This window comes from Oncorhynchus masou, chromosome 17 (assembly GCF_036934945.1).
Source record: "Oncorhynchus masou masou isolate Uvic2021 chromosome 17, UVic_Omas_1.1, whole genome shotgun sequence".
Taxonomy (NCBI): domain Eukaryota; kingdom Metazoa; phylum Chordata; class Actinopteri; order Salmoniformes; family Salmonidae; genus Oncorhynchus; species Oncorhynchus masou.
The window spans coordinates 29112848-29139557 of NC_088228.1; the positions used below are offsets into that span (position 1 = coordinate 29112848).

Sequence of the window (26710 nt, forward strand, 5' to 3'; positions counted from 1 at the left end):
TTACCCCCCCCACACACACTTAATGATATGCAGAGGCCAGTAATGAATGCAAATATATATGTTTCAATTCCAGTAGCAGAACTGTAGCTCAAGCAAGGGTTCTTAAACTAAAAAGGGTCAAATAATCAACAACTGTGTAGGTACTGTGTGGTTGTTCTCATCATTACGTCTATCGCATGCAGCTGAGCCAGCGAGTTTGTTTGCGCGTCTGGCTCTCTGGTCTTTGCGTTTTTCTGTAGCATTAGCTGTGATAACAGAACACTGTGAAGCCCCTTGATTGGAAATGCACTGCCATGCGGACACCTCTTCTCTTTTTCCGTGTGGCTGTTATAAGACATTGAGGGTAGTTAATGATAATTCAGTTGGTAATGACATTTACATTCATCTTATCCTGAGCATCCAAAACGGGCCGTTTGCATGTACATACATGCCAGTTGGGCCATGGAGAACTAGCTCATTAGAATTCTACTATTTATTCTGTTCTATTCTACACGGTCTACTTAATTGAGTGCTTTGGTTGGGTTGGGCACACAGAGAGACTCAACCTCTGACCTTCATGTCAAGACCTCACGGTCACTGTCTGTCTGTCTGTCTGTCTGTCTGTCTGTCTGTCTGTCTGTCTGTCTGTCTGTCTGCCTGCCTGCCTGCCTGCCTGCCTGTCTGCCTGTCTGTCTGCCTGTCTGTCTGTCTGCCTGCCTGCCTGTCTGCCTGTCTGTCTGTCTGTCTGCCTGTCTGCCTGCCTGCCTGCCTGTCTGCCTGCCTGTCTGTCTGCCTGTCTGTCTGTCTGTCTGCCTGTCTGCCTGCCTGCCTGTCTGTCTGCCTGTCTGTCTGTCTGCCTGTCTGCCTGTCTGTCTGCCTGTCTGCCTGTCTGGGCAGATATACATGTAGAGGGAGCAAAGGGAAAACAAACAGACGTGTTAACAGGTGGTCAGCGTGTCCATGGATACGTTGCCCTTAGACACAAGAGGTCGGGGATCAGATTTCACAACCTTAACGTTAATCTAGCCTGGGACCCTCACTCACCGAATATCACTTAGTTTTCAATTTCGTTTTACTCCAACTTGAACCCCCCGATGTCAGCGTGGTAGCATGTTCCCCCTACAGTGACTTACACAGTGCTTTAGCGGGGACTTAGCCGACCTCTCAGTGATAAGGAGGAAGCTGCATCCCAACGTCATGCCAGCATGGTATAGAGTTGATCGTTCCTTGTCGAGTGCAGTGCGTTAGTGGGGACTTAGCCTAGTTTTTAGGGATAAGGAGGCTTCAGGCAGGTAATTACGCCCATTATCACACAGCGTGATGTAGGAGCCCTGTCTGATGACACGCACGTCTGTCTCTCCTCAGACACTTCACCGAGTCATTTAAAACCCTACCCCGTCTGATAGATATACATTTCGGCGGATGGTCCTTTATAAAAAGGCTTTTCTTCAACAGCGCTCAAGTCACTATTCTAACCTCGTCATCCGGGCCATGATTCACCGGCATTACCGCCACCTAGCCACACAGCACCTTAACTCTGGGTTTTAACACCAACCCCCACAAAATGATGGAGATTGTCTCAATCCACGGGAAAATGAGGGGCCGTCAACAACACGGTTGATCGGGTAGCCATAGCAACAGATGTCCGAATCAGATCCAAAGGCATGGAAAGGAAAGTGGGGATGGGATAACCTTCTGTCATACCGTGTGCAATATTTCAGAATCCCATTCCGGGGCATTAAAGGAAAGTTCACAAGGCCACTGCTCATAATGGATTGGGATAAGACCTGAGATTAGAGAATTTGATAGGGTCCAAGTGGAGAGGGAGTGCTTGAGCTTGCCTTATGGTAATAAAGGCTTTCCAGCGGATGCCTTGTGCCAGACTGCGAAGCCCCCTAATGGAGTTATACCCCGTTCCAAGGTATAACTGTCATTTTCTGTTTACTAATGAGGCCTTTCCCCAGGACGAACCAAACCCCACTATTCTCTGAATCACACCTGTATTGTGTTCAAAATAAACAAATCTGTCATCATGAGACTTATATACACCCCCCCCACACACACACACACACACACACACACACACACACACACGAATATGTTCAGCACCTGACAGATACACACCACAAAGGGCTGTATACTAAACTGAAATAGGTGTTTGTAACTGTACAGCAATCATCTATTGATATTAGGTTTGTGGAATTCAATGTACACATGCAGATCTCAAGTCAGGATTCATCTGAAACAGGCCACACTGTGACTGAGGCTTACCGTCAGCAGGGTCTTTCTCCACGTCAAACTCCAGGTCGTAGCGCAGGATGTAAAAGTTATTCCACACGTACAGCTGGTTATCTCTGGGGTTGTAATCCACAGCAGCGATGTACTGGTACTGGTTGGGGAAGAGGATGTCTGTGTACTCTCCCTGGCTCAGCTTGGTGTTGTAGATGTAGTCGATGTGGCTCTTGGGCGCCTCGCTCTCGTTCTCCTCGTAGGTGGACCGCACCACGTGCAGCACGCCGCACACCATGAAGGCATTGGAGGCGGATCTCTTGTCGTACGCCGTCTCCCAGGTGGCCTCGAAGCGGAGCGTGTATGGGTTGAGCTGTGAGACCACGATGCGCCCGTTGTTCTGCTCCGTGGCGTAGATTACCCACAATCCCCGCTCATCGACAGCGAGGTCTATGTCCGTCTTGCCGCCCCAGCGGTACGGCGAAGTGTCGTGATAGTTGGCATTGGCCACGATGGCTTCACCGCTCTTGATGCGCGTGCGGAGGTCAAATTTCACGATGTTGCGCGTGCGCTCCTTGTTGAAGAAGATGGCTCCGTCGTAGGCTACGAAGCCGGTGCCGTCGACTCGATGTGGGAGTTTATAGGTGGTAGTCTGGCGGCCATTTTTTAAGTCCTCCAGGGAGTTGTACTCAATCAGAGTGTCGGTGCGGTACGGCGTCCAGGGCATGAAGAAGACCTTGTCTCTGGCCTGCAGGGGGTCTTTACACCACGACCCCGCCTGTTGCTCTGCCTCAAACACAAACGTGGGCTCCCCCACCTCCATCAGGGTCCCGGGACAAATGAAAACTTGTGAGGGAGAGGGAGACAGAAAGATGGGTTTAAGTAAAGAAAACAAGCAGAGTATCAACACAAACATTTCTTCAAGGTGTTGCAGTGAGTATAGTTTTCGCTGCTGTCTGAGTAGAGTGTGGGACAAAGACGTGTGGCACTGGCATTGAACTAGTGCCATTGCTTGTGAATAGAGGGAAAAATAAAAGTGCAGGAGTGGATAAAGGACTTGCTTCTTTATGGAGTCGTTGACTGTGTGGGACAAAAAAAAAGTTAAACAAAAGGAGGGAAAAAAACCTGTAAATGCAAGACATGTAATGGATGGGAGAGGTAGCTCGTGTAATGGATGGGAGAGGTAGCTCGTGTAAGGCATGGGAGAGGTAGCTTGTGTAATGGATGGGAGAGGTAGCTCGTGTAAGGCATGGGAGAGGTAGCTCGTGTAAGGGATGGGAGAGGTAGCTCGTGTAATGGATGGGAGAGGTAGCTCGTGTAATGGATGGGAGAGGTAGCTCGTGTAATGGATGGGAGAGGTAGCTTGTGTAATGGATAGGAGAGGTAGCTCGTGTAATGGATGGGAGAGGTAGCTCGTGTAATGGATGGGAGAGGTAGCTTGTGTAATGGATAGGAGAGGTAGCTCGTGTAATGGATGGGAGAGGTAGCTCGTGTAATGGATGGGAGAGGTAGCTTGTGTAATGGATAGGAGAGGTAGCTCGTGTAAGGGATGGGAGAGGTAGCTCGTGTAAGGGATGGGAGAGGTAGCTCGTGTAAGGGATGGGAGAGGTAGCTTGTGTAATGGATGGGAGAGGTAGCTTGTGTAATGGATAGGAGAGGTAGCTCGTGTAAGGGATGGGAGAGGTAGCTCGTGTAAGGGATGGGAGAGGTAGCTCGTGTAAGGGATGGGAGAGGTAGCTCGTGTAAGGGATGGGAGAGGTAGCTCGTGTAAGGGATGGGAGAGGTAGCTCGTGTAAGGGATGGGAGAGGTAGCTCGTGTAAGGGATGGGAGAGGTAGCTCGTGTAAGGGATGGGAGAGGTAGCTCGTGTAAGGGATGGGAGAGGTAGCTCGTGTAAGGGATGGGAGAGGTAGCTCGTGTAAGGGATGGGAGAGGTAGCTCGTGTAAGGGATGGGAGAGGTAGCTCGTGTAAGGGATGGGAGAGGTAGCTCGTGTAAGGCATGGGAGAGGTAGCTCGTGTAAGGCATGGGAGAGGTAGCTCGTGTAAGGGATGGGAGAGGTAGCTCGTGTAAGGGATGGGAGAGGTAGCTCGTGTAAGGGATGGGAGAGGTAGCTCTTGTAAGGCATGGGAGAGGTAGCTCGTGTAAGGGATGGGAGAGGTAGCTCGTGTAAGGGATGGGAGAGGTAGCTCGTGTAAGGGATGGGAGAGGTAGCTCGTGTAAGGGATGGGAGAGGTAGCTCGTGTAAGGGATGGGAGAGGTAGCTCGTGTAAGGGATGGGAGAGGTAGCTCGTGTAAGGGATGGGAGAGGTAGCTCGTGTAAGGGATGGGAGAGGTAGCTCGTGTAAGGGATGGGAGAGGTAGCTCGTGTAAGGGATGGGAGAGGTAGCTAGTTCTGAAGTGTATACTGGAACTGGTTTTACTTCCAACTTGTGACACTGGCGGTGTAAATGGTCGAACTGCACATGCTTACTGAAAAAGCACACAGAAGACAAAATGACAAAGACTTCACGTCTTGTGGAGAGACCAAATGACATATTCTGGATGGAGGTGGCAGCAAAGCTGGGATAAAAATGACGAGGGTGGAGCTTTTGGGAGAAGACAGGACGACAACAGTAGAGGCTGGAACTCTACATCATAACAGACAACAACAACAAAAAGAAACCTTTGATGGGTGAGAGGGAGGCCATGGCAAGTGTCCCATTGGAATCCTATGGATTGGTTTTAGATGAGAAAGGCAGGTGACCATCACGTGCTACGGGGTGCGGTCGAAGGGTATTGCCAAGCAGAACAAGACTGAGCCAGAAGAAAATTCAAAACTTTATTGAAAAAAAATAAAATAATAATGACTATCATACTTAAGTAGGTAAGCGGGGGGTATCATTCCTAATGTAATCCACCTCATGAGTCAGAGATGATCGCTCTGATAAGATGTCATGTATTCATGTCTGGACCATAAATATCTTTCAATCCTCTAGACTGCTTTAAAAACAAAATTGCCTTTGAAATTCTAATTGTCTCCCAGAGTAGCAATCAACACCCTATCGGGGTTTGGGGCGGGTGTTTTGACTAGAGAGGCAATCAGAAGAGAGGAGACAAGAGGGAGGGGTTGTATTGAACACCACATAACAGGGGGCTGAGGGGGGGGGGGGGGTAAGACTGGACCACTCATTTACCTTTTTGTTCCACTTCTATTTTAGGCATTGGAAAAGAAAGAAAGCAAAGAAGAAAGAGTGCAACAGGGAGAGAAAGGTTATCGTGAGTCAACTACCAGGTACACGAGTAGAGAAGGTTAGAGGATATGATCGATAGAGGGCCAAGAGATGCCTGTTTTGGGGGAACAAGAAAAAGACTGGGGGAAATAAACAGGACATTATCAGGTCCTACAATATGGAAGCAGTCAGGTTAGGGCTGGAGTCACTGTTTAACAGATCACGATTCCATGCTTTTCTTGCCATCAAAATAATATGTTTTCACCTGGTCACTGACCGCATCGGTAATAATCAGGCCACAGTACTTTCAAATGAGTTGTTTGACATAAAGAAACATTGTAGCGTTTCTGAAATCGCTATTCAGTTTAAAATCAGATTAAATTCTTAGAGAAACAGCAATGTAGTTATTTTTGGCAGTATTGAATGGAGCAGTATTTACACAAAAACTTCATGGACACAAATCTAAACTAAATTCCAGAGTCTGCTTCGGCCAACCACAGAACATAACTTGTTGCTAATGTTACAGGCGAAATTTCCCTAATGAGCCAAAAAATACAATTGCAAGTGAACAATATTGAGTTCCTTCATTAAAGCAGTGCAGCAGCAAACGGAAGAGGGAAAGATCCTAGTGAGACAACTGAGGAACAAGAATGACTGAAAGGTAGAAGGAGAGAAAGCATAGAGGTTCATTTGGAAAAGATACAAGAGAGGAAGGAACATTTGATGAGAAATGAAGAGGTAAAGCAAAAATATTATTTCAGAAAATAAATCTCGACTGAATTACATAACAGAAAAAAGGTTGCATGTTACAAGAGTCTCATTTTTTTAAAGGAAAAATAAATAAAGTAAATATTACATATGTTTTGGTATCAACTGTATATTGTTTAATAATAGGCTACAAACATTACACACAAGATAACACATATCCCCCCCCCCCCCAACAGGATCCCACTAAATAAGTAATGGTTGTAATAAACCTAACAATACGTTGAAGAAACATCACATAGTAGCACTGCATAATTAAAAGGGTGAATACTTACTGTATGGGACACACTCATACTGAACCTCTAGATACTTGTAGGTACCAGGGCAGGGGTCAGGGAACACATCGGAGCCAGTCACAACCACACACTGGGTACGGTTATTGCACCTGGGAAAAGATGGATCACAAACAATTCAGCAATGACACAAACTACTATAACATCCCAGGAGTGGTATTAGGGTGAGAGAGACACATTAATAATACATAGCCACTTCCCTCTTCCCTCCACACACTTATTCAAATCAGGTTTGCAGCATTGCTGTGGTGAAGGATGTAAAAACAAAATCCTATTCATCAGAGTAGGGCCTTGATTCAATATGCTGTACTGTCGACGCCAACGTAACAAGTTGAGGGAGGAAGAGAAGAATCATTTGGGGGGAATAAATAAAAGAGAGAAACAGTAAATAGATATAAAGAGAGAGACACACACACACACGCACACACAGACGTAAAAAAAATAAAAATAAAGAGTGGAAGAACTGCGTGAAGAGCTGAAGACCGGTCTGGAGTATATTATGCGATGTTGATGAGAATGTCACCTTATCAGAGCCATGTACCCACTGAGACCACTCACCCACACAGAGAACAATTTAAATTGTACACAACAGGCAGGGTAATTGGCTGTTTCAAGCGGGTCCACCAAAAACACAGAATGCTCACCATTATTTGCCATGGGAGGCTCCCGAGCCTTTGCTGTGGGAGTTAGTTATTTGCCTCATAACTTGAGTTGACCTTGGCTATGAAGTAGAGTAGAATGTGCTGCCCTTACATTAAAACGGTTTCAATTGTGTGTGTTTGTGTTTTGCGAGTGCAACAGAGTGAGAGATGGAGGGGGAAAGGGAGGGAAATAGAATAACTGATTTTGTATAAATATAGGATGAAATTGTCCCCACTTCAATCAAGCTCTCTTGAGACTGAAGGATTGAGACGGCAGCAGCAACAGCAGGAGCAAACAGTTATCCGTGACAAGTTTTAAAAAAAATACATTAAAAAAAGCCAAACAAAATAGCGACTTAACAATTTGCAGGCCGGTTTAGTGATAAATATTTGAGAAGGTCAAATGCAAAGTCGTGAAAGTTGGACAGATCTCTCACAGAATCACCGCCGAAGCAAAGAGCCTAGCTGTCCCTCAAAAGCCGAAAAGGACAGCGTTTAGTGTGACAGCCAAGAACAAATTAGGTTGTTATCAGACCTGCCACAAAACTTTGCCGTGAACCCGTGACCTTGTAGAAAATCCATGGGCAATACAATTACGTACAGATAAGACACACATGCGTAAAATGCAGTGTTCATTAACCAGTCACTTGCTGCCTATTACAACCTGTATATAAGTATGCGATTTGCATTGAGATATTGGACAATTCCTTCCAACTAATGTACGGTCGGTAGACTAATCATATTCTTTCTCCTATTTGGTCCCATTGTTTGTCTCATTGTTTGTCCCCATCATCAAATGTACAATTGCAGCCGGCAGATCATCGTCATCATCACCATCATCACCACTATTACAATGACTTTAGAGGAGGTTGTCTGGGAGGCAGACAGACACCGATGTCTGTTATGTGAGCTACACTTATCCACTTCCCTTCGTCAGAAAATAATAATGAAGAAAAATGTCATTATCCCCTGCCCAGGGCTATTACCCTGTCCTACTCTGAGGGAAGAGATTAGTGCTGCATGGGAAAGGGTGAGAAAAAAAACTCTCCAGAACTTCCCCTTCACTCCAAATCCCTGCAATTAATCTGTTAGCTAGCTACAGTCTTGTGATTTTTTTTTACTCCAATAACACCAGAAATGACTCATTACCTCCATAATGTGTTAACACTGATTTCTGTCCACTGAAACAGTGATAATTTCACCTACCATCATTTTGTGTTAATCATATTTGTATGTTTTCCTGCTTATGACCAATGGGTTGATGGCGTCTTTGAAATGATTTAAATACTTAGTAATCCCGCGTGGCTCAGTTATCCCATTTGGCTCAGTGGAGCATGGCGCTTGCAACGCCATGGTTGTGGGTTTGATTCTCACGGGGTAGCTCTGGATAAGATTGTCTGCTAAACGACAAGCAAATATTTAACACATAAAACCCACGGTGACATCCACGGTAACAGACAAATCCTCCACCAGCCTATTTCTCATTTCATGCAGTGTATTGATCTCCATTGTTTAAGCCGGCATCCATTATAACCAGGCTTCAGACTAGCGCATCATCGGGCTGGCTGTTCTGTGGCGTAGACCTGCTGCCTGAACCACCCAGGGTTATTGTATCAATACTCATTATTGTCATGTCTCATTTCCTCTGATCTACTACATTAGAATAACGCACACAAGCTACAGTAGGTTTAGTGGTGTAGAGCATGATCGGGCTCTGGGCTCTTTACCACCTCCACTGACTCTCCTAAAAGCCTTTGTTAACAGATTAGTTTGAAGTGGAGTTCAGTGGGTTCTAGCCCAGGCAACAATGCAGACATGGGATAAAATACTATTTGATATAATTCCAAACACTTTATCTGGGCTCGATTGAACTTGTCTGATGCAGAAGAACCAATAGAATTGTTGCAAAACCACCCATCTGGACCTCAAAGCAGGCCAGAGAAAATGCTCAAAGCATTTGAAAGATGCCACATAGTGTTTGAACCCAGGACGGCTAAACCAGCACGTGAGCACTAACAGGCAAATCAAGGGACACGGTGAGCATTCTCTGTCTTTGTCTCTGTCTGGTCTGTGTGCAACTGCTGAGACAAACACCGCAGTAAATGTAGCGTGACAAGCTAAATATGGGACGTCTTTATTATCTATTCAAGAGCTCATGGGAATTTTTGGGGATGCGGATGGATAAGGCAGAAGGCAGGGCCTATTTCCTAATGTGGATGACTACCTGCACTCAGTAGCACACGGGTCAGGGCAGGGTAGCGGCGTGTTTCGGTAGGTGAGCCGGGGTTCTTGCTGACTTATGAAACGTTAATCTGGGGTCCTTTAAATACACACTTCCGGGCCGGGGCCGGCATAGCAGTCAATTTAAAGTGGTGCGTGCAGCCTAGTGGCAGTATTGCAGCTAAATGTCCTGGGAGAGTGTTACTAATATGAATGGTATTATGAGGGGGGTAGAGGCATTGCACAGGGCTGGGTGCTGGGCTGTGTCAATGCAGTACGAGTGTTGGAACAAAAAACTAATGTTGGAAACAGAGGGATTAAGAAGGAGGTTCATGTGACTCTTTTGAGACTGACAGACTGGCTGGCTGGCTGGTTGAGCAGCTGCATTGGTACTGGTGCAGGGATGCATAGAGCATATGGTCTAGGGTTGCTACTAATGACCCCCTGTCCAGTTTTTACGGTCTAGAGTTCCACAACAATACCCACAAAAACATCTGATTATTAAAAAGTCAAGGAAGTGTGGGTAAATTGTCTGTTTTTGGTCAGTTGAAAAGGTAACATAAATGCTAGTCTAGTAATATTAGGGTTACCACTCAAACAAAACCACTTTGTTTTGATAGAAAACTAGTGGATCCAGAATCACTAGACTGGACTCTAGAATCACATACCACACATCCCTAACTAACTCCAGGTTATATTGTGTAACGAGACCTTTCTGCTCTATTACCTTTGAGATACAATCTTGTAGGCCTTGGGTGAGGTAGCAGTTGACTCTTACCTTTGTGATATGATCTTGTAGGCGTCGGGGAGGTAACAGTTGACGTTCTCCATCTGGAACGGGTCGGCGTCGCAGATCTTGTCGTCGGTGCGGCCGTAGTTCGCCGTCTCGATCATGATGACATCAGCACCGGGGCAGCGGAGATCGATGGCGTATCCTTCGCAGGAGAGCTCTCTTCTGACCAGGCCAAACGGCAGGGCCGCACGACCGAACCCTGGGCGGAAGGGAGGGAGGGATAGAGAGATGAGAGAGAGGGGTGAGGGATAGAAAGTAAAAAGAGATATTAGGTAAAGTGCTGTACAAAACTGCTATAAAATACTGCATTCATAGGAATGGGAGCCAAGAGGAGCCAAAAGTACCCAATAAGATGGAGTCATGTGATATCTTAGGAGGAAGTACAGACTGCAGAGCATCAAAAGACAATCCATTTAATTAGTAACTGCAGACCACTCGCCCAATGTTTACAACGGTTTAAAAAAGAAGAATCATAACATACAGTACAACAAGGATGAGGAAAGAGACAGTTAAATAGAATTACCAATTTCTCTAAGGTCTCTTTGTTTCTGGCAAAGACATTTGTATAGTCATTGTATAAAAGTCCATGTAACAACCCAAGAAACAAATTCAAATACACCTAAACACAATACTATAGAACTCAAAATCACAAACTCTCAATTCCTCCTTCAGGACCATGGTTCGATTAAGTTTGAATGGTTCGTTTCGACAAAGGGGTACAAGCTCCCTCATTTGTTTTTTCTTTCACTCGTTTAGCTTTTCTATCAGAAGAGCAAGAGGCAGAAAAGAGCCGGAATCTCCCAGCAGCAGCATGGAATGTAATTTAATCCATTTTACAGTGTCGATGATAGAAGACACAGAAGAGGAAAAATCCACAGAAGAGGAAAAATCTATATGCGGAGCTCAGCAGATGTGAACACCAGCCAAATATCTGTGCTTTGGAGAAAATTAACTATTTTGATCAGTTTTTGTTCCTCCCATCAACAAAGTATATTGAAAAGGTTGTTTTTTTACTCTCTTTTTCCCCGAAAAGCAATAAAACGTCAAGCCATAAATACCATGGAAATGCATATAAAGAGATATTAAACGAAAGCAGAGGAGATAGAAAGAAAGAAATAGATCAATTAAAGAAAGAAAATAGGAAGGAAAGAAAGAAAAAGAAAAAAGCAAACAGGTATGCAGTTTATTTCGAGACCAATCCTTAAGAAAACACCTCAAGTTCCAGAAATGCAAATGGTGTTCCGTTAAAAGGACTAAGTGCAAGGCAGTAGCACTGCATGAGCTGTCAATAATCACTGTTGTCCGCGGCAACAGTCTGCCTCTCTGAGGGGCCAGCTCAGCTGCCATTTGTGTTTTCTGCCACTGCACTACTCTGCTAATTAGTCGCTCTTTTCAGCCTGTTACCTTCTCAGCGCTCCCATTGGCTCCTCTGCATTGTCAAGTAATAACACTAACCACCCCGGGTTTGCTTTGCACCCGCCTGCTAATTGCAACCATACACAACTTGACAGCCAGGGCATGACGCAATTGGCAATTGTTTGAACGAATGGCTCAAAGTTGAAGTGATTTCGGCTCGAAACTCCTACTACCCTGAGACCTCGACCTTAGCTCACATGTCTGTCTATTTGCTTGTCATTCTAGCCTGTAGTGGTACCATGGCCCTGCTCTATTATAATGGTATTCTGTGTAGGTTCCACAAATGTCGCAGACAAACACTGGTTCGACAAAGGTTTGGATACCAACGTGGATATAAAGCACCTGTAAGCCAAGAGATGAGAGTTTTTCTGAGACTCGACTGGAAGCATGAGGCACCAAACAAGCTCTCAATAGGAAATGCTTTTTTTATGCATGAACCATTTAACAACAGAATGCTATGAGACCACTTCAGATTACAATATATGTGCATTCATGAATATACTAATGATAAACATGTATGCTAATTGGTCTGTGGATTCTGCTTCGTTGAGATGCATGTGCCGTAGTCTAACGAACTGCTATAACTACTGTCACTACCCCGTGCGGCTTCAGCTTCACCACAACAACTAATGAACGGGTTTCATGGCCATTCCTCGCGGAGGGAGTGACAGCTTTATCACACAGGCAGAGGCTACAGAAAGCAGACAGAGAGAATAATTTTCATGGGGTTGTAAAGTTTCTCAATGGAAAAACTCTCCTTTAGAGTGGACTGTAGCTCACAGTAACTTCCCCTCCCTCCTTTCCCTTCTGTCCAACAGTTAGCTATGGGCCATCTATCAGGGAACTACAGTTTACTATATGGTCTGATCACACACAGCTGCTGTCAATTGAGGCCTAGCAATTGATTAAGCCTGGGGCTCGCCTTCCTCCTCTTCCCCAGTACAGTATAGATCCATCTGGCCATAGGGCAACAGTATATCAATTAAGGGGGAGTATCTTGACTGTTATGGGCGCACACAAGGACAAATTGCCTGGTCTCTCCACTCCCTTCAGATAGCATGGATCTCATTAAAGACTCACTTACCTCTCGGGAAATTGGATACGTATCATGAAAAATCCCTTTAAAAAAAGTTGTAATGTTTGAGAAAATCTTGTTTTGTTTCCTTACAATAGAATGAATTTCCTAAATAATAGAATGAAGTAAAAAGTCATTTCATTCTGTTTGAAGACTGCACATCATGTTCTTTCAATAACCATTAGTTCAAAGCATTCTTACCTCTTTGGCTGCATTTACACAGGTAGCTTAATTCTTTTCACATCAGATATTTTTCAGAGCTGATCTGATTTGTCAAAAGACCAATTAGTGTAAAGAATTGGTCTGTCTGTGTCAATGAAGTGAACAGATGTGAACAGAATGAAAACAGGGGTACTTTTTTATTTAACCTTTATTTATCTAGACAAGTCAGTTAAGACCAATTTTTTTATTTACAACGACAGCCTACACTGAACAAACCCGGACGACGCTGGGCCAATTGTGCTCTGCCCAATCACGGCCGGTTGTGATACAGCCTGGATTTGAACCAGGGTGTCTGTAGTGATGCCTTTAGCACTGAGATGCAGTGCCTTAGTAGACCACTGTGCCACTCGGGCATGACACATTTACAATGTACCCACTTAGATTTGTTTTGGAACATCACTGTGAATGTTGGAGACTTTTATTAAAAGTTAAATGGGGCAGAGAGGTTTTACGCGGGGGGAGAAACATTTTTTGTGTGCGCATGAGTGTCAATGTCTTGAGGAAGTGTGAAAAGCTTTTCATCTCATGGCTCTGTGTAACTTTGTTTGACTTCTCTGTTCCAACTTTGCAGTGGTAGGAAAAGAAACTGCCACAGGACACAAGCATGTCGGGCAGCCAGCTGCAGTTCAGAACAGTTCAGAAAACAGGAGGGAAAATCCATAACACATCGTGTGTGTGTTTGTGTGTGGAAAAAAATAAATAAAAGAAAGGAGCAAGACTACCTCTCTCTTCATCGCTCCTTCAGACTAACATTAAATCATCCTACATAAGGCTGGCACAATAACCGTATAATCGTGTAACCGATAATGAATTGCCCAAAGCATAGTTCTGAGATATTGAGCAATAAAGTTTTCACATTCCAGATATCAGAACTGTTTTCTAGTGAATTCTTCTTTTGATCACCCATTCTGGTCCTCACCCTAAATGTACCTGAAGTGCAGAGCATCGAAATCCTAAGACATTTGAAAATCTTTTCTTTTTTTTAATGGGGTGCAATCGCAGCTAGAACCTTGTGGCTCTGAAATGTCAATCTGGCTTCAGCCATAAGATTCTATCCGACACAGTATGTTACATTTATGTCAATAGAAAAGTACAAAAAAAATGTAATTATTAAATCAAGAGAATACCCTTCTTTCTAGTCACATATATGAATTAAAATACATGAATTCATGTCCATCACACATTTGTTAAAGCGAAGATGTCAAATACACTATATCCTATGGAGAACTAGCAGCATTGCTAAAGCTTAGCTCTGGATGACTAAACTTGATATATTTTTCTGGTGTCTGACACCCAAAGTATGTAAACTACTTGCTAGTCATCAATAAAACATTTGTAATTTTAGTAAAATAACCCTTCCATGGAGGTTTTCATATCGCTATAGAACTAGTCAAAAACAGCAATGCCTCTCTAAGGACCTTAAACATGCTCTAAGGCACCTGTATTTATTTATTTATTTTTGACCGTAGAGAGCTTACGTTACGGCCATTCTTCAGAAAAATTGTGGGAAAAAATCTAAGTAATTGAAAAAGAGGACCAGAACCTATGATATGAATAATCAAGTACTTGGGAGTCCCAAGGTTCTATCTGCAAAATATATGGTTTTGAGATAATCTTTTTTTTTTTTTTTAAGTCCCAGATCTCAGAACTGTTTTTGTGATGTCTTCCTCTTTCATGACTCAATAAGTATATCACCCTCCATCCAATTATTTTTGATTGACTATCCATCATTGTGTGATTGGACTGCAGATAGAACCATATAGCAGCAAGTTAAAAGGCGTTTGTGCAGATAGAACAGTCAGATAATTTACACAAAAAAATAATTATAAACTATATTATTTATTTTTATCTGACATATCTCACATGTAAAGGACCACCTAAAGAGCAACTGTGTTAATGACACAATTTTGACCAAAATGTCAGATATAACCTTCTAGTCCCAAGGTCAAGAATTATCAACAATAATGTGAACAAAAAAAAGTATCATAATCGCCTTAATACATTTATTTTAAGAGGGGGGAGGGATTCAACTTTATTTTCAAGTAGATAGTTTACCCAATAGCAATTATTCATTTTTACATGAAAAGGGCAAAATTGCAATCATTTTACGAGCATAGTCGGAAGAAGCTTCTTTTCCAAAAGTTACAAGCAGCCAAACCTATACATATTTTAGATGGGGGTGACGCCAACGCTGTGTTGTATTAATTAGGTAAGTCGGAGATATTTTTCAAAGATGCATTATGATACATTACAAGCTCAAAAACAAACAAAAATACAATTATGACTCGTTACCCAAAATTCCATATACGCCACAGTCTTAATCCTACGGCTGCAACCAGCAGGCCAATATATAATATACTAAATGGAATGCGCAATTGAATTGCCATGGAAACCGCTGTATACATTTTCTCTGTGCCATAATTGGCTATGATCCCATATTCCTGGCCCTGTTGACACGGCGACGCCTGATCAGGCATTCTGGTCAGTGACTGACTGACTGACTGGGGGAAAGAAAGTAGGCTTTTCAGATTCCTCCCCCTGGCCAGACAACGGTAAGCCTGCTATTTGAGCTCAAGTGAGCACAGAGTAGGCAGACGGGGGGCCAATACGGACTCACAATGTGTTGTATTATGGAAGTGTGGAGTCTCTTCTCCTTTTTTCGGGTGCGCAGCCTATAATTCACTGGCAACAATCCTTTCCATAATACATATTTTGTTTTCTATCAACACCCTTGAAATTGAAAGTGGCACCACAGCGCAGATGGGTGCATCTGAAAAATACAGGCCCAGCCAGTGGCGCGCTGCCATCGTCTGATGCTTTTAAACCCCTGAGAAAAAAAAGAGAGAAAAAAAATAAAAAGACAATTGAGGTTTGATATAAAGCTATTGGCTTTGGCCAGAGCACCAGACCATGACACACAGTCACAGTTATGTTTAGCCCCTCATCCTAACCCCTCATTTTCCCAGGATTGTTTTGTCCTTTAAGAGGCCTATCCTATACAACCTTTAACCCCCAAAACTCCCCTCCTCTGCTCTCCACGAGGACTTCAGACTCAGACTGAGGAGCCGCAAGAGTACCGGAATGTTTGATCAGTCTGGCAAAAAGTGGGCCAGTTTTGGAGGGGTGGGGTGGGGTGGGAGGGGATACAGACAGAGTGGCGAGGGCCGCAAGAGCCTTCACAGACAGACAGACAGAGCACAGCTAGGCGTTGGTTGACGCTTGTCATCCTCCATTAAGGCCTCTTTGATTGGTCTTTGTGGTCGTGGAAACGTCAAACAGCTGCATGCAAATGGACCTGTTCCCCCAGGCTGGCCCCCATTGTTCTGGGCCTAGGCTTGACAGGGACGCTTTCTCCACAGGATAAAGCAGGGTGTAGCCCTTTAGAAGAATAAGAGTGGCCCCACCGCTGACACAGCGTGAGTCCTTCAAAATTGTTTGCCTTTTTTGGTCGTTTTATTCTTCAATATTACTGGTAGCCTATGTCTCGGGAAGAAAGAGGGAATCTTCCAAAGTCAAGCATTCCTCCCAACTGCGCTGGATGCCTCCATAATCTAATATCCGGAGCGAGAGTATAGGGCAAGCGAGCATACAGTATGTTTTCCAAAGATGAAGTCACGATTTTCCAAAGGGAATTAAGAAAAAGGAAAAAAAATCCAAAGCATATTTGAATACTTAACAAGTGTGAACAAAGCGGCTACATTTTTTTTACAAATTCTGCTCTCTTTGTACTCCTCTGCAGTATTTCTAATCTGTTCAATGGAAGTTGTTGATTGCAGGCCAAGGAAGGATTTAAAAAACAATAGGCTGAATTCATTTGGAAATAAAGTACTTGTATGAAGAACATCACGGTGGCTTCTAAAGGGCACTTGCAATTAACCCCTTCTTTATTAAATAATACTAGTCTCAAATTGTAAACACAACATTCTTAAGCTGACAGAAAATTATTATATTTTGTATAAATATTTCATACAAGTCTCTTTTCATATCCCGCAGTAGCATACAATAAATAGCATAGCTGCTGGTGTCTGGTAGCATACAATAAATAGCATAGCTGCTAGTGTCTGGTAGCATACAATAAATAGCATAGCTGCTAGTGTCTGGTAGCATACAATAAATAGCATAGCTGCTGGTGTCTGGTAGCATACAATAAATAGCATAGTTGCTAGTGTCTGGTAGCATACAATAAATAGCATAGCTGCTAGTGTCTGGTAGCATACAATAAATAGCATAGCTGCTGGTGTCTGGTAGCATACAATAAATAGCATAGCTGCTAGTGTCTGGTAGCATACAATAAATAGCATAACTGCTGGTGTCTGCCATTTGCTATCTGTGATACAATCTCACAAATGCTATCCAAAAGGAAGACACACATTAAAACACATGGGAGTGAGTTGAGAGATGAGGAAGGAGATTTGGGGAGTTGCAAAATAACATCTGCACAGGAGATACTCTGTACAGGCATGACCCCGCTACAACAGGCCCATATTTCATTACAACCACGAAAACTGCAATAATACAATCGACAAGGACATATGGCACCATCTCCCATGACACTCACTCCCCCCCCCCCCCCCCCTCTTTCCGTCTCTGTTCTAACTTGCTGGGAATCGTTTCTAAAGACAATGTCAGACAAGACCGCAAAGCAGACCCCAAAGGCTAAACGCTACTTTCCCAGACAAATAACTGCTATCAAACACCTCCAGGTTCCGATATACCGTAAGCATTCTAAAATAGAACCGGATAAGTCACTTAGTCCATTTGTGGTGAAAGCCATGCTCTCAGGCATTTCTCTCTTTAATATGGCTGAAATACAATGGTGGTGCTTCAGGTTCCAAAAATCACTCTTGGTATTCATGACCGTGGCCATTCATCTCCTAGACTGTGTTTTCTATATTTTTTCCCTCTGGAAACAGTGGGTGGGCATTGCAGGAGAGCAAGAGAGCATTACACGCGCGGCATGTTGATGCGTGTCTCATTCTGGAGAACTAAAGGGGAAGGATTTGTTATATCACTGGGACAAAAGCATGATAGAGTCAGCCCCCCCCCCCCCTCCGGTGGCATCTCTTAAGCGCTTGGAGATATTGGAGATATTGGAGATATTGTATGGGTGTGTGTATATGTGTATGGCTGAGAGACCCTGTCACGGCAGACGCTCAGGTGGCATTCCTCATCCCCATTTCCCCTCAACCCTATTTTCTCTCTCCTGTTCACAAGCCCAGGTGCTCCAGGCATGCTAACTTGCAAGCCTCCTTTAAATCCCAACCTAAACCTCAAATCCACTTCAAAAGTGAAGCACGAGTGAGTGATGCTCCTATTGTCCTTATTTTTACACCAAGCGCCCTTTAGTGCTTAACCTGATCTTGTTGTTGTCTTCAAAGTCAGCAATGGCAAAACATGACAGTTCCAGACAATTTACAAATTCAATGTAGCGTCTAGGCGAAAGACTGTTTTGGTTCTTCAAAGACAGCAGCAGGCTCAACTCAAGCTAAAGACATCCCTCGATGACATCTGATTTTCCAAGCTCTGAGGGAAAGCGAAAGAGTATAACCATAGAACTAAAATTACAAGAATGGGAATTCCCAATCAAGCCAATGGATCTGTGATGGGTGAAATTCTATTTCTATGTTTACAACTAACAATCTAACATGCCCTGTTTAAACTGAGGTCATCTTCTCTGTCAATGGGACTGCCCTGACCTCTGACCTTTAAGACACATCAAAAGGAAGCCATTTAAGAATGGGGAGCAACATCATTACACAGCTAACGCATTTAATCCTCTGAGGCCAACGCAGGGTCACCCATTAATTAAGCTCTTCATGACAGGGACGACACCATGTTAAAAACATGTCTTAGAAAATGTCTCCTTTCATCAATCTTTATCCAAACCAAACGCCTGTTGGATTATTAGAGTTTGGCAAATCAAACGTTTTTTTTGTTTGTTTGTTAAGGAAATAGAAATGGGCAATTCCACAGTGACAGAATTACGCTGAGGCTCCAATTTTTTCCATTTTAAACAGTGTGCCGAACAAAAACCATTGATTTCAAAGTTTAACAAACCATACAACTCTATGCACAGTGACAACGTTGAAACAGTACACAGTTTACACAGTAAATAAATAAAACATGTAGATGCAATGATGCACATTTTAGTAACATAATTACGATAAAATCTCCCTCTGTTTTATTCTGTTACCAAACTTTCTATCTGCACAGTTCTACCTGTAAACGTGTTTTTGTAAAATGTTCAGTGGAAATTGTTAAAAGTAATCCTTGTGCATAGAGTTATGGTTTGTCAAACTTTGAAATCAATGGTTTTTGTTTGGTATACATTTTAAAGTGTGGTCTCAGCATCCAAAAAGTCTCAGCATCCAAAGAGTCTCAGCGTCCAAAGAGCCTCAGCGTCCAAAGAGCCTCAGCGTCCAAAGAGTCTCAGCGTCCAAAGAGTCTCAGCGTCCAAAGAGCCTCAGCGTCCAAAGAGCCTCAGCGTCCAAAGAGCGTCCAAAGAGCCTCAGCGTCCAGAGAGCCTCAGCGTCCAAAGTCTCAGCGTCCAAAGAGTCTCAGCGTCCAAAGAGTCTCAGCGTCCAAAGAGCCTCAGCGTCCAAAGAGCCTCAGCGTCCAAAGAGCCTCAGCGTCCAGAGAGCCTCAGCGTCCAGAGAGCCTCAGCATCCAGAGAGCCTCAGCGTCCAAAGAGTCTCAGCGTCCAAAGAGTCTCAGCGTACAAAGAGCCTCAGCGTCCAAAGAGCCTCAGCGTCCAAAGAGCCTCAGCGTCCAAAGAGTCTCAGCGTCCAAAGAGTCTCAGCGTCCAAAGAGTCTCAGCATCCAAAGAGTCTCAGCGTCCAAAGAGTCTCAGCGTCCAAAGACACAAATGTGTCACAGGCGTTAATAAACATTAAAATCGCAAAAGGCTTTGGTTGAGAGTTTATGAAAAACCTATTCAGTATACACAAGGGAGAGAATCAATAATTAGTTCACTGCTGCAAGCTGGCCTAGCATATTATTGCATGTGTTTTCCACAGAGTTGATGAAACACACAGAAAGAGGAGAATATAGAAGGAAAATCTCCCCTGTGTGTAGCAAGGGCGCAGTTTCTTTATCTCCCCATGAATGATTGTGCTGCATCCTTAAACGTCCTCAAAGCCAAAGCCCCGTTCCTAACCCCTCACATTTAAACCCCAGCTGGGCTTTCTGCTTCAAGTCCCGGAACCAGTCAGGTGCTTCCCTAAGGGGGGGTCCCCTCCTCATCACATGGCCCTGCATGCGTGTGTGTGTACGTGTGTGTGTTTGTGTGTTCTGAGCCCGGCCCAGGAGGCTCCCTCAGTACGGCACATTGACAGAGTATGTCAGGAGGAACTGTAACTGGAACAGGGATTAAATCAGTTGTTAATAATGAGGCTGGAACAGTAGGGCTGACTGGGGACAAACCAGAACCGGAGGACCACGAGCAGCCAAGTGGTTAAAAGCGTTGGGCCAGTAACCGAAAGATCACTGGTACGAATCCCAGAGCCAACTAGGTGAAACATCTGCCAATGTGCCCTTGAGCAAGGCACTCAACCCACTTCTGTGCGTCACTCGCTGGATAAGGAAAGGACACAGACGATAGACTCTCATGCACGCTGCAAGCACACGCTCACACAAATGCGCCACATGCACATACATATAAAAACACAGCCGTGAAAGCCGTACACTATATATTAATGATAACAAATCATGTGTTAGAATATTATAACAGGGAAGGTCCAATTCGAGTCCTGACATACAATACAATCATGTTACAATCACCTCCTGACAGAGTACAGTTAAGTGATAATGCCCTCGAAGCTGGTGTTTGGAGGATATATTGGCACAGGTGTTGTTAGGCATATCCTCCAAACACCAGCTTCGAGGGCATTATCACTTCTATACAAGGGTTTACCAACATATTCAAATAATGATTTACAGTTGAAGTCAGAAGTTTACATACACTGAGGTTGGAGTCATTAAAACTTGTTTTTCAACCACTCCACAAATGTCTTGTTAAACAAACTATAGTTTTGGCAAGTTGGTTAGGACATCTACTTTGTGCATGACACAAGTAATTTGTCCAGCAATTGTTTACAGACAGATTATTTCACATATAATTCACTGCATCATAATTCCAGTGGGTCAGAAGTTTACATACACAAAGTTGACTGTGCCTTTAAACAGCCTGGAAAATTCCAGAAAATGATGTCATGGCTTTAGAAGCTTCTGATTGACATCATTTGAGTCAATTGGAGGTGTACATGTGGATGTATTTCAAGGGCTACCTTCAAACTCAGTGCCTCTTTGCTTGACATCATGGGAAAATCAAAATAAATCAGCCAAGATCTCAGAAAATAAATTGTAGACGTCCACAAGTCTGGTTTATCCTTGGGAGCAATTTCCAAACGCCTGAAGGTAAAACGTTCATCTGTACAAACAATAGTATGCAAGTATAAACACCATGGGACCACGCAGCGGTCATACCACTCAGGAAGGAGACGTGTTCTGTCTCCTAGAGATGGATGCACTTTGGTGCGAAAAGTGCAAATCAATCCCAGAAAAACAGCAAAGGACCTTGTGAAGATGCTGGAGGAAACAGATTCAAAAGTATCTATATCCACAGTAAAACAAGTCCAATATCGACTTTACCTGAAAAGCCGCTCAGCAAGGAAGAAGTCACTGCTCCAAAACCGCCATAAAAAAACAGACTATGGTTTACACATGGGGACAAAGATCATACTTTTTGGAGAAGTGTCCTCTGGTCTGATGAAACAAAAATAGAACTGTTTGACCATAATTACCATTGTTATGTTTGGAGGAAAAAGAGGGAGGCTTGCTGTGAAGCATGGGGGTGGCAGCATCATGTTGTGGGGGTGCTTTGCTGCAGGAGGGACTAGTGCACTTCACAAAATAGATGGCATCATGAAGACGGAAAATTATGTGGATATGTGTTAAAGCTTGGTCGCAAATGGGTTTTCCAAATGGACAATGACCCCAAGCATACTTCCAAATTTGTGGCAAAATGGCTTAAGGACAACAAAGTAAACATATTGGAGTGGCCATCACAAAGCCCTGATCTTGATCCTATAGAAAGGATGGGCAGAATTGAAAAAGCGTGTGCGAGCAAGGAGGCCTACAAACCTGATTAAGTCACACCAGCTGTCAGGAGGAATGGGCCAAAATTCACACAACATATTGTGGGAAGCTTGTGGAAGGCTACCCAAAAAGTTTGACCCAAGTGAAACAATTGAAAGGCAATGCTACCAAATACTAACTGATTGTATGTAAACTTCTGACCCACTGGGAATGTGATGAAAGAAATAAAAATAAATAATTCTCTCAACTATTATTCTGACATTTCACATTCACATTCTTAAAATAAAGTTGTGATCCTAACTGACCTAACACAGGGAATATTTACTTGGAATAAGTGTCAGGAATTGTGAAAAACTGAGTTTAAATGTATTTGGCTAAGGTGTATGTAAACTTCCGACTTCAACTGTACATATTTTCATTAAAAACGTTATTTTGATGAATTTATTTATACCATTTCATCCTTCTACAAGATACAGTCCCGAAACAAATCTAGGGTTGCTACCCAAGCCGGCTTGTTGTTCGTTAAATTGGTTTGGTTGCCAGAGACAAGACCCAGTCGTTCATTCTTTTTGTTCCATTGCCATACTGGCTGGCAATGTTCTTATCCCTTGCATGCTAGCAAGCCAACTACGGCTAACTTACAGTTGTATCAAACAGTGCAGCCAGAATAACAACAGTAGCTGTATTTGTTTAAGCTGTTTTCTAGTGACATATTTGGATACATCCATAACAAGGTGCTAATGAGGCGCTATTTAGCCTGGCATAGAAAATTTGCACTCTCGTTAGGACACTGTTGTTCAGAGGAGCTAGGCAACAACACAGCTAACACAATAAATTCAAATTGAAGCTGGAAAAACTACAAACTAGCTGCACTTCGCTTCGTTTTACCTTTTTTTCAATTTACATTTCTTTGTATATATCCATAAAATGATGTCAACTGATTCATGATTTCGATTGGCTGAGAAACTCTGCCTGCCTCTCTCTCTCTTGCCTCCCGAACCCCACACTTTCATTACTATGGGATAGTTGGAGATCGAATTTGAATATTGAGACATTGTTGCAAATGTCTGAGAGACAGACAGCAAGGTTTATACAATTCTCCATTGTTGAAAACGAAATGTTTGTCTAAAAGACATGTGAGATAATGTCTAGATGCTTTTTATAGTGGAGATCAAATTTTCAAAACCTCTTAAGGATCCTCCACTTTTTTTCCAAGTTTCACCTAAAATTACATACCCAAATCTAACTGCCTGTAGCTCAAGACCTGATGCAAGGATATGCGTATTATTGATATTATTTGAAAGGAAACACTTTGAAGTTTGTAGAAATGTGAAATTAATGTAGGAGAATATAACACATTAGATCTGGTAAAAGATATAATAAAAAGAAAAAAACTGTTAAAAAATAATTGTACTATCATCTTTGAAATGCAAGAGAAAGACCCTAATGTATTATTCCAGCCCAGGTGCAATTTAGCAGTGTATGTGCTAAGTTTTAGACTGATCCATGAACCATTGCATTTATGTTCAAAATGCTGTATCAAGACTGCCCAAATGTGCCTAATTGGATTATTAATAACTTTTCAAGTTCATAACTGTGCACTTTCTTCAAACAATAGCATGGTATTATTTCACTGTATTAGCTACTGTAAATTGTACAGTGTAGATAGATGAACAAGAATTTAAGCTTCTGCCAATATCAGATATGTCTATGTCCTGGGAAACGTTCTTGCTACTTACAACCTCATGCTAATCGCATTAGCTTACATTAGCTCAACCGTCCCGAGGGGGACCCATCAATCCTGTTGAGGATAACATCCCTGCCTGGGCTGATGAGATGCACAGTCAGATGGAACAGAGTAAATAGGTATTTTAACGTCATAGATTTAGCCAGTGGTAACTTGTGCAATAGACACCGGCTGGAATGCACTTTTAACCAATCAGAATTCTGGATTAGACCCACCCGTTGTATAATCATTTTATAGAAATCACATTCCGACATCCCATATACGGTCGTTGTAGGTGACCCTTTTAGAGCTTGGTCAATGAAGTGAGAGACAAACAGAATCCAGACACATTCCAATGCAGTAGCCCAACCCAACAGGCGGACAATCTCTGGAACACTGTCTGACTGACCACTGATTGACTAGAGTGTGATGACTATGATGACCTTGCCCCCTCCACTCCTCCACCGGTCAATACGAGCAACAAGCAGCCTGGCCACTGATAAGAGATTGGCCAGATGGGGAGACCTTGATGACAGACAGCTTCCTGGTTCCCTGCCCCCCTTCTTCACTTCGATGAGGAGCCATTGCGGGCTGGCAGCCATGTGCACTCAACGGAGGAATAAGCTGATAACGTACCAGGCAAACAAAAACGCTCTTTGTGCCTCTCTCTCTCAGTCTCTCTGTTTCTCAGACCCCTGTTTCGGGGGACTTTATTCCCTCTCTAACCACACTTATTCAATTTCCTGCACAGCAGTAGAAGGGTTCCTTATCTTGGGCTGTTTATACCTGCAAATTGCCCAGCAGCCCTTTTGTTTGCAGGTGACCCACCCCGAGGTGACATTTAATTCCTGGACAGAAAAGGTGGTCATGCTCCATGGCACAGCCTCCCTAGCCTTGGGGGATTTACTATTACATGGTACAGAGTGGTGTTCGTTCACCGTCTAGAGTATACAGACCTAGCAGACAGAGGTACACACACAAGAGTGCTGCTGCTAATAAAACATAGTGGAAATAAACCAAGCCCAATGAGACACAAATACACACACACACACACAGAATAGTAATCAGTATGTAGACTAACCTATCACACAAATACACCACTGACAGAAATATGCAAGCAAACACGCGCGCACACACACACTATCGTAATTCATTTTTGAATTGCTTCACTCCTTTTTATTTTTATATCATTTTTTTTGATAATTAACATCTGGGGTCTATATCATATTCAATGCTGCCAATTTTTTTTTATTATAAACTCCTACAAAATCGACTGCAGTGTAAAGTCAACGTCAGCAACAAATTCTTCTCTAAATTGCAATCATTTTCTTCAGACACTACGGATGCAATATATGACAGACTACTTTCCCTTTGATAGAGCCAAGATCCCCTTTCACCCTATAAAATCAAATTTTATTTGTCACATGTGCTGAATACAACCTTACAGTGAAATGCTTACTTACAAGCCCTTAACCAACAATGCAGACTTAAGAAAATACCTTTCAAAAGTAAGAGATATGAAAAACAAATGTTTAAAGAGCAGCAGTCCATTTTTTATTTGTATTTTATTTCACCTTTATTTAACCAGGTAAACTAGTTGAGAACAAGTTCTCATTTACAACTGCAACCTGGCCAAGATAAAGCAAAGCAGTGCGACACAAACAACAACACAGAGTTACACATGGAATAAACAAGCGTACAGTCAATAACACAATAGGAAAAAATGAAAGTCTGTATACAGTGTGTGCAAATGGTGTGAGGAGGTAAGGCAATAAATAGGCCATAGTAGCCATGTAATTACAATTTAGCAAATTAACATTGGAGTGATAGATGAGCAGATGATGTGCAAGTAGAAACACTGGTGTGCAAAAGAGCCGAAAAGTAAATAAAAACAATATCGAGGTAGGTAGATTGAGGTGGGCTATTTATGAGGTAGGTAGATTGGGTGGGCTATTTACAGATGGGCTATGTACAGCTGCAGCGATCAGTTAGCTGCTCAGATAGCTGATGTTTAAAGTTAGTAGGGGAAATATAAGTCTCCAGCTTCAGCGATTTTTGCAATTCGTTACAGTCATTGGCAGCAGAGAACTGTAAGGAAAGGTGGCCAAAGGACGTGTTGACTTTGGGGATGACCCGTGAGAGATACCTGCTATTGCACGTGCTAAGTGGGTGTTGTTATCGTGACCAGTGAGCTGATGATGAGATAGCTTTACCTAGCAGACAAGGCAGAGCTTTACCTAGCATTGACTTATCGATGACCTGGAGCCAGTGGGTCTGGCAACGAAAATCTAGCAATGGTCAGCCGACTAGAGCATACAGGTCGCAGTGGTGGGTGGTATAGGGCGCTTTGGTAACAAAATGGAGAGCACTGTGATAAACTGCATCCAGTTTGCTGAGTAGAGTGTTGGAAGCTATTTTGTAAATGACATCGCCGAAGTCGAGGATCGGTAGGATAGTCAGTTTTACGAGGGTGTGTTTGGCGGCGTGAGTGAAGGAGGCTTTGTTGCGAAATAGGAAGCCAATTCTAGATTTAGTTTTGGATTGGAGATGTTTAATATGAGTCTGGAAGGAGAGTTTACAGTCAAGTCAGACACCTAGGTATTTGTAGTTGTCCACATATTCTAAGTTAGAACCATCCAGAGCAGTGATGCTAGTCGGGCGGGCGGGTGCGGGCAGCGAACGGTTGAAAAGCATGCATTTATTTTACTAGCGTTTAAGAGCAGTTGGAGGCCACGGTAGGAGTATTGTATGGCATTGAAGCTCGTTTGGAGGTTAGTTAACACAGTGTCCAAGGAAGGGCCAGATGTATACAGAATGGTGTCGTCTGCGTAGAGGTGGATCAGGGAATCACCCGCAGCAAGAGCAACATCATTGATATATACAGAGAAAAGAGTCGGCCCGAGAATTGAACCCTGTGGTACCCCCAAAGAGACCGCCAGAGGTACAGACAATGGGCCCTCCGATTTGACACACTGAACTCTATCTGAGAAGCAGTTGGTGAACCAGGTAAGGCAGTCATTTGAGAAAGCAAGGCTGTTGAGTCTG

General features: G+C 43.3%; 1 protein-coding gene across 5 annotated transcripts in view; it reads right to left on the reverse strand.

Moving 5' to 3' along the window:
* The window catches only part of LOC135558810 (adhesion G protein-coupled receptor L2-like), a 119148-nt gene that overhangs the window by 57202 nt on the left and 35236 nt on the right, over positions 1 to 26710 (reverse strand). For all 5 annotated transcript variants that reach the window (XM_064992955.1, XM_064992951.1, XM_064992952.1 and 2 more), the window contains exons 3-5: positions 10116 to 10329; positions 6459 to 6568; positions 2251 to 3054 (exon numbers count right to left, since the gene is read on the reverse strand). In XM_064992955.1, coding sequence (XP_064849027.1) covers positions 2251 to 3054; positions 6459 to 6568; positions 10116 to 10329 — 1128 coding nt within the window. The remainder of the gene's footprint in view (positions 1 to 2250; positions 3055 to 6458; positions 6569 to 10115; positions 10330 to 26710) is intronic.